Source organism: Mastomys coucha, unplaced genomic scaffold (assembly GCF_008632895.1).
Source record: "Mastomys coucha isolate ucsf_1 unplaced genomic scaffold, UCSF_Mcou_1 pScaffold18, whole genome shotgun sequence".
In the NCBI taxonomy this organism is placed as follows: Eukaryota; Metazoa; Chordata; class Mammalia; order Rodentia; family Muridae; genus Mastomys; species Mastomys coucha.
In genome coordinates this window covers 94,412,248-94,422,300 of record NW_022196900.1, presented here as the reverse complement: position 1 = coordinate 94,422,300, position 10,053 = coordinate 94,412,248, and the positions used below count along the sequence as shown (strand labels likewise).

General features: G+C 49.5%; 1 protein-coding gene across 2 annotated transcripts in view; it reads right to left on the bottom strand.

The window, feature by feature from the left end:
• Positions 1 to 176: 176 nt before the first annotated feature.
• Ece1 (endothelin converting enzyme 1) overlaps positions 177 to 10,053 on the bottom strand; it is a 100,510-nt gene continuing 90,633 nt past the window's right edge. For both annotated transcript variants that reach the window (XM_031379149.1, XM_031379148.1), the window contains exons 15-19: positions 5,516 to 5,626; positions 5,016 to 5,083; positions 3,973 to 4,163; positions 2,705 to 2,800; positions 177 to 1,055 (exon numbers count right to left, since the gene is read on the bottom strand). In XM_031379149.1, coding sequence (XP_031235009.1) covers positions 879 to 1,055; positions 2,705 to 2,800; positions 3,973 to 4,163; positions 5,016 to 5,083; positions 5,516 to 5,626 — 643 coding nt within the window. In that variant the 3' untranslated portion in view covers positions 177 to 878. The remainder of the gene's footprint in view (positions 1,056 to 2,704; positions 2,801 to 3,972; positions 4,164 to 5,015; positions 5,084 to 5,515; positions 5,627 to 10,053) is intronic.

Here is a 10,053-nt window from a genome sequence, read left to right as displayed (position 1 = left end):
AAAAGACATCTTTGGACAACAGGGTGCATCTGATGGGGTATGGGGTCTCAGCTCAGATGGGCTCTCCTATGCTCTAGTCCAGAGTGTTGGGGTGCCCCCGGGTTGTGTGGAGGCCATCACTCTGGCTTTGTGCTGCCACAGCTATCAACTTGGGCATCAGCCTATCCTAGCTGGGGTTCCCATGGTTGGACTCCAGAGACAGGACAGGTAAGCTGAGAAGGTCATGCCCACAAACCAGGCCCCTCAGCCGGCTGCCCCCTCTGCCTGGCCCCCTACATCTCCTGACTGCACGAGTGATTACACCAACAATGGGCTAAAGTAGTGCTCAAACTGGCAGCCATCTGTCTCAGCAGCCTGGGGTCCCCTGGGGTAAGTCAGTGGGGTTTCCTTTGTCCACAGGTTGTTTAGAAAAAAGAGAACACAATAAATATACTAATCTTTTCTTTAAAAAAAAAAGTGTTTTAAATGCATTTTCCCTGAAGATTTCCAGTGTATTCCATAATGCTTAAAAAATAGTCTCCCCAAAAATATATCTTTAAAGCATTTGACACAGTGGTATTGTGGTGTATCTGGCATTGGATGTGGGCAAGGAGTCATGTCCCACTGCCATTGTCAGTGTGATGCCCAGGCTGGCAAGCCACCAGCTTGACACACCCAAAGGCCCACTAGCATCACACACGCACGAAAGGGTGTCCGGGATGCCGGGGCTTCAGGGGGTCAAATCTTGGCTTCGAGTGATGAGCCTCCATTATAGGCCTAGGATGGCTGCACACTCTCCAGGGTGGGGGAGGGGCCCTAGGCCAAGGGGCTGGGAGCTGGCTGCTGGCCCGCCCCTTCCCTTCTTCCGTCTGTGGTCCGTGCTCTCTGCGCTTCAGCCCCTACCAGACTTCGCATTTGTGATGAGGGTTCATGGGGGAGCCAGGAGGGCAGCGAAAGTGTTCTGAGAACTCCTTGGAGTTGGAGAGGGAGCCGATGACCCGGAAGCGAGAGGGGCTGTGCGGATCGGTGATGAGGCCTTCGTGGGAGCTCTCGGGTGTGCGGACAGAGCACCAGACCTGGGGGGTGGAGGGGGGCAGTAATGAGGGGAAGCTGGGGTCACTGTGAGGGCCTGAAGCTGCTATGACAGGAGCAGAATGAGCCTGACATCCCAGGGATCGAGAAGCGGGTGCAGTAAGGAGGCCAGAGGGCAGATACGTCCATAGGTGGCACTCTCTCTGGCAGGGGTTTCTGCCCTTTGCCCCTCCAGCCAGAGCAAAGGCTCTGATCCTTCTGTACCTGGCTTCTTACACATGAATCTGCCGAATGTTACTCAGGCACCTTGGAGGGTTCGATCCAGAGCTCTCCCATTGCTGGGAAGGACACCCTGCCTAACTGCCTGATAACTGCAGGCACCAACAAAAGGCTCATGGCTGGACACACACTCAAGGACAACCCAGTCTATCTTAAGTTTAAGAAATTTCTAGAACCAGGCATGATGGCACAGGCCTTTAATCCCAGCACCAGGGAGGCAGAATGCAGACAGATCTCTGTGAATTTAAAGCCAGCCTGGCCTACATAGTGAGACTTTGTCTCAAGGAGAAAAAAAAAAAAAAAAAAAAGACAAAGACAAGGAGATTTCTAGAATCCTAGACCTAACAGGGATCACCTTGCTCTCTAATCTACAGGACACAAGGTGTTTTTTTTTATATAAGATATTTGGGCTAATTTATCTTTTTTTAAAAAAAGATTTATTTATTATATATAAGTCCATTGTAACTGTCTTCAGACACCCTAGAAGAGGGCGTCAGATTTCACTATGGGTGGTTGTGAGCCACCATGTGGTTGCTGGGATTTGAACTCAGGACCTTCGGAAGAGTCAGTAGGTGCTCTTAACTACAGCCACCCCCCCCCCTTTTTTTTTCTTTTTGAGACAGGTTCTTATGTAGCCCAGGCTGGCCTCCAATTTTCTATGTATCCTCCTGCCTCTTCATCTCAAGTGCTGAGAGTCTAGCCATGTGCTGCCATGCCCTTTATAGCTGATTCGTATTGGGATGAAACTGGGGTCATCATGCAGGAGGCAAGCATTCGACAGCTGGGTCACAGACACCCCACCAAGGTATCTCCATTCACTTTCTTTTATTTTTAGATTTTTGGTATTATTTTTCATGCATGATTATGCATGCTGACTGCAGCACATGTATGCTATGTCCTTGGAGGCCAGAAGAGGGTGTCTGGACCCCCGGAAACTAGAGTTTGGATGGCTGTGAGCCACCATGAGGGTGCTGGGAACCATAGCAGGCCCTCTGTAAGTGTGGCAGAGCTGTAACCACTGAGCTTCCTCTCTCTAGCATCCTTCATTTCAAGTATAGTCCTTCTTTGCATCTCACCTCAGTACAGGGCAGTGGTTCTCAACCTTCCTAATGACGAGACCCTTGACACCTCACGGTGTGGTATCATTATTATTATTTTGTGGCTATTCGTAACTGTAACTTTACTACTGTTAGGAATCGTAATGTAAATATCTGTGTTTTCCAATGGTCTTAGGTGACCCCCTGTGAAAGGGTCATTTGACCCGCCTGCCCACAAGAAGATGTGACCCACAGGCTGAGAACCACGAGTATAGGGCATGTCCCAAAGGCAGTCTGATGCCACGTGAGAGGAACCTGCCTCTGGCGCTGGCACACCCGTGATGGAACACACCCGCCTTTCCTCTTGGTGAGCTCACCTGTGCAAATCCCAGGAAGAAGAGCTGGTTGCTGGTGAGACCCAGGGTGGGCAGTGTCTGCTCAGCTCCATTCTTCTTTACCCAGTTCTGGTATGCCTGCGAGGAGAGAACACCAGGGTTCAGACGTGACACGGCGAGGGCGGAGAGATGGCTCCGCGGCCAGGGCTGCTCTGCCTCTGTGCATCTCACAGGCTGGGTGTCACAGGCTGGGTGTCACAGGCTGGGTGGAAGCAGCTCCCAGCTGCCAGCTTTACCCTCGGGCCTCAACCATAGCACAGGTGGGCAGAAGGCTCTCAATGTAGGCCTGCTGACAGACAGAGGCTAGACCAATTATGTCATACTTCTGGACTCAGTTCCTGTATGTGCCCCAGTAGACATTACTTTTCTGTGTGTCTACTCTTACAGTCACGGCTAGGAAGAACCTCTGTACTGCCCTCTGCCAGGTCTACACCTTTCCCCAGTTTTCTCTTCTACCTAACTTAACTGACATCTCTGAGTGTCTCTCTGGGTCACGAGTGGGTCCAAGTCACCTAGTTATGCCTTCCCAAAGGCCTATCAGTCAGGTGTTAAGAGTTCTCGGTCACACAACTCAGGTGAATTAATTATGCCAGTCCCAGGACTGGAAATGCAGAACCCTCTCCATGTCCCTGCTGTGATCTGAATGTGAAATGTCCTCCCCTGGTTCACGTTTGAACACTTGGTTGCCAGATGGTGCTGCTGCCTGGAAAGGTTATGAAATCTTTAGAGGGTGACATCTCCCTGGAGGAAGTGGGTCACTGGGGGCGGGCCTCCAGGCTTACAGCCCAAGCCACTTGCTGGTTGCTTTCTATGTCCTGACTGCTGAGTTGGAGGTGACCAGGCAGCACCCTTCCCCTCCTGCTGCCATGCCCTTCCCCCCACCAGACGGACAATATCCCCTTCACCCCCTTACCACCAAACCAGAACTAATCCTTTATTCCTTAAGTTGCCAAGTACTTTTTTTTTCCTTTGGTTTTTTCGAGACAGGGTTTCTCTGTGTAGCCCTGGCTGTCCTGGAACTCACTCTGTAGACTAGGCTGGCCTCGAACTCAGAAATCTGCCTGCCTCTGCCTCCCAAGCGCTGGGATTAAAGGCGTGCGCCACCAATAAAAAAAAAAAAGTAGCCAATACAGGCTCTCTCCCACCTAGACCCCTACTTCTGGAAGGAATGGTCAGGCTGTGCAGTGGGCCCAATCCTTCCCCGTGTCTCAGGAAGATGTTTGAACACTGGGGCTCATCCCAGGACTTACTCGGTAGGCTGCCTTGAGTCCCCCGTTGTCCGCGATGTTCTCCCCCAGGGTGTGACGACCGTTCACGGGCTCCCCATTCACGCTGTAGTTGCTGTACTGTTGCACCATGCACTCAGTCTGCTGCTTGAACGCCTCCACCGACGAGTTCTTCCACCAGGGCCGGAGGTTCCCATCCTTGTCGTACTCCCGACCTGCGGATGACAGAGGAAGAGTGGTCACTCAAGGGACCCACTGATGCTCCTCTGGGGTATGTGGATGGGAGCGACTGATGCTAATAAGTTCAAGGGCACAAAGGACCAGGGCTGTTTTGTTTTAGTTTTTAAGATTTATTTTATTTATTTTATGTACAGGAGTACACTATAGCTGTCTTCAGACACCAGAAGAAGGCATCGGAACTCATTACTGACAGTTGTGAGCCACTCTGTGGTTGCTGGGAATTGAACTCAAGACCTTGAGCAGTCAGTGCTCTTAACTACTGAGCCATCTCTCCAGCCCTAGGGCTGCCCCCCCCTTTTTTTGGTGTTTTTGAGATGAGTGCTAGGATTCAGGGCTGGCTTTTAATACTGGCCCCTGATGCCAAGAAATAGGTTCCCAGCCAGGGCTGCCGGTGCCAGAACGATAGGTAAGCCCCAGCCTTCCCTTCTGAGCTATGGGATCCCCAGGCAGAAGGCAATACATGGGAGTCTGGCCATTAGCTAATGATGAGGCATGACTGCCATTTCTCTGACCAGAGAAGTTTCTAGAATGGTTAGAGAACTGTACACTCCCTGCCGGATATTACTGCCAACCTCTAAGCAAGGGTGCTCTCCACAAACAGGGGCTTCGGAGTAACCCCAGACCTCCTCACCAATACATGCGTTCCTCACATTTACAGTATAGAGGTAATAAAAGAGAGGCGTGAACGTGTGAGGAGACTGGCTGAAGCGCATCCCACCAAGCTCAGAACACTAATCCCTCTCTGTATGACTCTCCTTAGAAGTGAAGGCAGGGCAGGCTGGAAGCAGGCCAGTGCTGTCTGAATGGGGGCCCGAAGCAACCTGTACCTTGATCATCGAAGGCATGAGTCAGCTCGTGGCCCACAACGACACCGATGCCACCGAAGTTCAAGGCGCTGGAGAAGGAACAGACAAGTGAGGGTGGAGCCAGCTACGGGACCTAAGACACAGCAGAGACCTCCGGGGACTTCTGGGAATGTGGCCCCTGGAGATAGCAAGAGGCTAGCCAGAGTTAGCCATAGTCAACTATGTATGTCCTGTGGGGGCCAGGCATGTGTCTAAGTCACTTAGCAGAGTTGGGTCTTAATACTTATGACTGGACAGAGCGTGGGGCCAGGCCAGCCTCTGCCTGAATGTCACACCAGTAAATAGCCAGCCTGAGACAAAGAGCTGCTGCTTCCACATTCCACAACCTATTTCCTAATCCCAGGCTTTCTAGGTCCTCTGGGCACCAATGGCTCAAGGAGACCGGCTGGTTAAGCAGTCAGCTACGGGCAGGACTGGGGGTTGCTGAAGTTGGGGAATGGTTGGGCTACGACATAACCTACTTGGGCGAAGAGCGGGTATAAAATGGCGCCTGCAGTATTCCAGCTGGAAACACAATCTCGTTCTTGGTGGGTGAATAGTAAGCGTTCACCATGGGCGGGGTCATACTCCACCTGCAAGCCACAAGCACACATGAGATCTCCGGCAAACCTGGTGGAAGGCGAGGGGGACACGGCTTAGAGACCATTGTCTGGAGTCTGAGCTGGGTGTGGTGTACTTTGAGAGGCAGGGCAGGTGGCTCTTTGAGAGTCTGAGGCCCACCCCAGTCTACAGAGTGAGTTCCAGGACAGCCAGAGCTACGTCATAGGGACAATCTGTCTCAAAGAAACAAAAGTGGATTCTGGGAGCTAGGGGTGTGGGTCAGAGTGGAAGAGCGTTTGTCTAAGATATACAAAGCCTTTTTCAATTCCCACCACTGTATGAAGCAGACGGCAGCGCACGCTGTAATCCCAGCATTCAAGAGGAAGCAGAAGGACCCAGAGGTCAAGGGTCATCACTACCCTTACATCACACATTTGAGCGCCAGGTACAAGATACTTCTATCAGCAGCTTTCAAAGTGCCTTAAGATCTACCAAGGCTGCCCTCAAAGGTGCTCTACCAAAAACTAGGTCCAGGGAAGCTGTCTGAGATCCCAGCACTGAAGATGTGGAGGCAGAACCACCACGGGGTGGCGCACGGCTTTAATCCCAGCACTTGGCCAAGGCAAAGGCAGGTGGATTTCTGAGTTCGAGGCCAGCCAACCTGGTCTACACAGAGAAACCTTGTCTTGAAAACAAAGCAAAAATGTGGAGACAGGAGTTTCAAGAGCTCAAAGTCATCCTCAGCTGTGTAATGAGTTCAAGGCCAACGTGGGTGACGTGAACTTGTTTCAACACCCCCTCCCCCCCACCAGCTACAAAAAAACCACCACCAACAACAAAATAACCAAAATGGGCAGGTGACTGGAGAGATGGCTCAGTGGTGTGAAGTTAGACTCGTGACTCTGGGTTCAACAGAGTGGAGGCTAACCAAGGAAGATGCTCACATCTCCGCTCCATGAGCTCAGGGTGCATGGTACCCACATATGCAAATAAGCACACGTGTGCAAATGAACAAGCAGAAAAAGCCAGAAAAATCCACACTCTAGACACAATCCCCAAACCCAGACCCACAAGCCACTCTCACTCTCTGAGAGGCAGTATGACCGTGGAGCCCATTAAACCCAGCCCCCATAGTACAAGTCTCTTGCTCTGTGTCACCCGGTGGGCAACGCCCACAAAGCACTTCTGAGTTCTTATCCTGTTCCCTTTCCAGAGAGGCTGACAAACCACAGGCATGTGGATGTAGAGGCTGAACATTTTCTTGCAGATGAGTAGCGTGAGTTCATAATCTCTGGGAAAACAACTGATATCATGTTACCCATGACAAAAATGTGAGGTTTCAAAATAATTCGTGGGTGGGCTGAGCTGGTTCAGTGACTAAGAGCACTCACTGGCCGCTCTTCCAGAGGACCTGGGTTCAGTTCCCAGCTGCCATAGGGCAGGTTGCAATGGCCCATAAATCCAGTCCCAGGGGATTTGATGCCCTCTTCTGGTCACCAGAGGGACTGCATGCATGTGGTATACATACATACATGCAGGCAAAACACATACATAAAATAAATAAAAATCTTTTTTCTCTTTTAAGATTTATTTATTTTATTTATATGAGTACACAGTAGCTGTCTTCAGACACACCAGAAGAGGGCATCAGATCCTATCACAGATGGCTGTGAGCCACCATGTGGTTGCTGGGAATTGAACTCAGGACCTTTGGAAGAGCATTCAGTGCTCTTAACCTCTGAGCCATCTCTCCAGCTCTCAAATCTTTTTTCGTTCTTCCCCATCCCCGGAACCCTGAAACAGGGTTTTTCTGTACTACCCTGAGTCTTGGAAGTTTCTCTATAGATCAGGCTGGCATGTAGCTCACAGAGATTCACCTGTCTCTGCTTCCAGAGTGCTGGGATTAAAGGCATACACCACCACCACCCAGCTAATCTTTTTTATTATAAACAATATAGGAAGATGTACAAGTATTAGGATATGCACGACTATTAAAGTTTTTCCTTGTCCTGCTGGGTATGATGGAGCCTAGACTTTTAATTCCTGTACTCAGGAGGCCGAGGTGGGCGGATCTCTGTGAGTTTGAAGCCAGCCTGGTCTACATAGTGAGTTCTAGGAGAGCCAAGGCTATGTAAAGAGACCCTGTTCCAAAAATCCAAAGGAAAAAACACAACCAACAAAAAACCTTCCCCCTTCCTAACTGTCTGTCTGTGTGAGGCTGTCTGTCTGTGTGAGGCTGGCCGTCCATCTGTGTGAGGCTGGCTTTTCTATATATACTCTTACACAGTCTGTGACAGCGGATGATATAGAGGCAGACATGAGAACCCAGCTGCCTGGTAAACCAGAAATAAAGAAAACTGAGGATGCTGGGGTGGAGCTCAGTGGTAGAGAAGAAAGGCTGATTCCACTCCAGAGTGGGTCTTGAAGAAAGTAGACCAATACCTCTGTTTTTATCAGACACACAATCTACCTATCTACCGATAAAGGATTCCTACTGAAGGAGCTAGAGAGATGGCTCAGCAGTTAAGAGCATATTTTTGTTTGTTTTCTTTTCTTTCTTTTACGTTGTAACATTTTTTTGTTTGTTTGTTTTTTGAGACTTTGTGTAGCCTTGGCTGTTCTGGAATTCATCAGGCTGGCCTGGAACTCACAGAGATCCACCTGCCTCTGCCTCCCGAATGCTGGGATTAGAAGTGTGTGATACCACTGCTGGTTGCACTGGCTGCTCTTTCAGAGGACCTGGGTTGAGTTCTCATCACCACATGGCAGCACATAACCATTTTTATCTCTAGTCCCAGAGGATCTGACCTCTGAGGGCACCAGGCATGCACATGGTCCACAAACAGAAAAGCAGACAAAACATTCATATATGTCATTAATAACAATTTAAAAACCCAGTACTTTATTTGTGCATGCATGTATTTGTCTGTCTGTGAGTTTGTGCAGGTGTCTGTGAAGGCCAGAGGTGCTGAAAACTATATTTTGGCCCACTAGAAAATCAGGCTATGCTCTTAAGCGCTGAATCACCTAGTCTCTCCTACCCTCACTAGAGAGAAAGGGAGAGAGGGATGGTATCTCACTATGTAGTTGTAGCTGCCCCAGTTCCAGGCTGGCCTGGAACTCACAGGGATCCACTGGCCTCTGCTCCCCACACCCCAAGAGTTTGGGTTAAAGGCATGCGCCATCGTGCCCGGCACATAAAAATATTTTTGAGGAAACACTAATTTTATAAACTGTGTAAAACCAACAGAATGCATGCTTTTTTTGTTTGTTTGTTTTTTGTTTTGTTTTGTTTTTTTCAAGATAGGGTTTCTCTGTATAGCCCTGGCTGTCCTGGAACTCACTCTGTAGACCAGGCTGGCTTCGAACTCAGCCTGCCTCAGCCTTGGCCAAGTGCCGGGATTAAAGGTGAGTGCCACTATCGCCCGGCTAGAATGCAAGTTTTAAGAGCTTCTTGGGGGGCATCTGGCTGCTTCTGTTTTGGTGACTAAGTTTCACGTCTTCGGGGCTGGTCTAGAATTCACCATGTTGCAGGAGATGACCTCTCTCTTCTCTGTTTCTAACTATCTCCTAAGTTCTGAAGCTACAGGAGTGCACATCACACTTGGTTTTTATGAGGTGCCGGGGCTAGGCAAGCACTCTGTGACCCGATCCACAACCGCAGATCTGAGGATGGGTAGTAATGTTTTAAGCCTATGGAAGGGTCCTAAGGTCAAAAGGATTGTGACTAATCATCTAACGTGAATAAAACTATGCTTTCCTGGTGCAGAGGGGAGAGTCAATGAAGAATGGAAAAAAGAGAAACGCCATTTGCCATGTATGCCCAGTGGCTCTGTCTCCTCCTGTGAGCACCACAGAGGTAAGATTTTGCTGGCTGTCAGGAAGCCGCGTAAAGATACCATGTAAGAGATTTACGACATCTATGGCCAAATAACAACCAATACGTTCATGGGTGCATTACACCCGTTAGCTGAAAGACTAAAAATAGTCAAATTTTAAAAATCAGATTTATTGGCAGCCCTGCCTGTGCTATTTTCTGAAGCTTTAAAAGGCCACCTTGTGCTTGAGAAATTACCACTGAAAACAGGCTGCGTAGAGGAAACAGGTGTCTGAACTTCCTGCCCACAAGAGGGCGCCAGAGGAAAGGGGAGTTGTCATTGCCTAGGTTAAGAATTCTGCAAAAAAATGTTTTTGGAGTGAGAAAGTTAATCTAGGGAACAGCACTGAGTTGAGAGGGTGTCGGACTTTTCTAAAGAGATTTCGTTTGTTTTGTGCTGTTTTTGTTTTGCGACCAGGGCACAGAACCAGGGCTTTATGCACACCAGGCAAGTTCTCTACCCACGAGTATGACATGCATGCTTAGCTAGAGTCTGTCTGTCTGTCTCTGTCTGTATCTACCTACCTACCTACCTACCTACCTACCTACCTACCTACCTACCTATCTATCTATCTATCTATC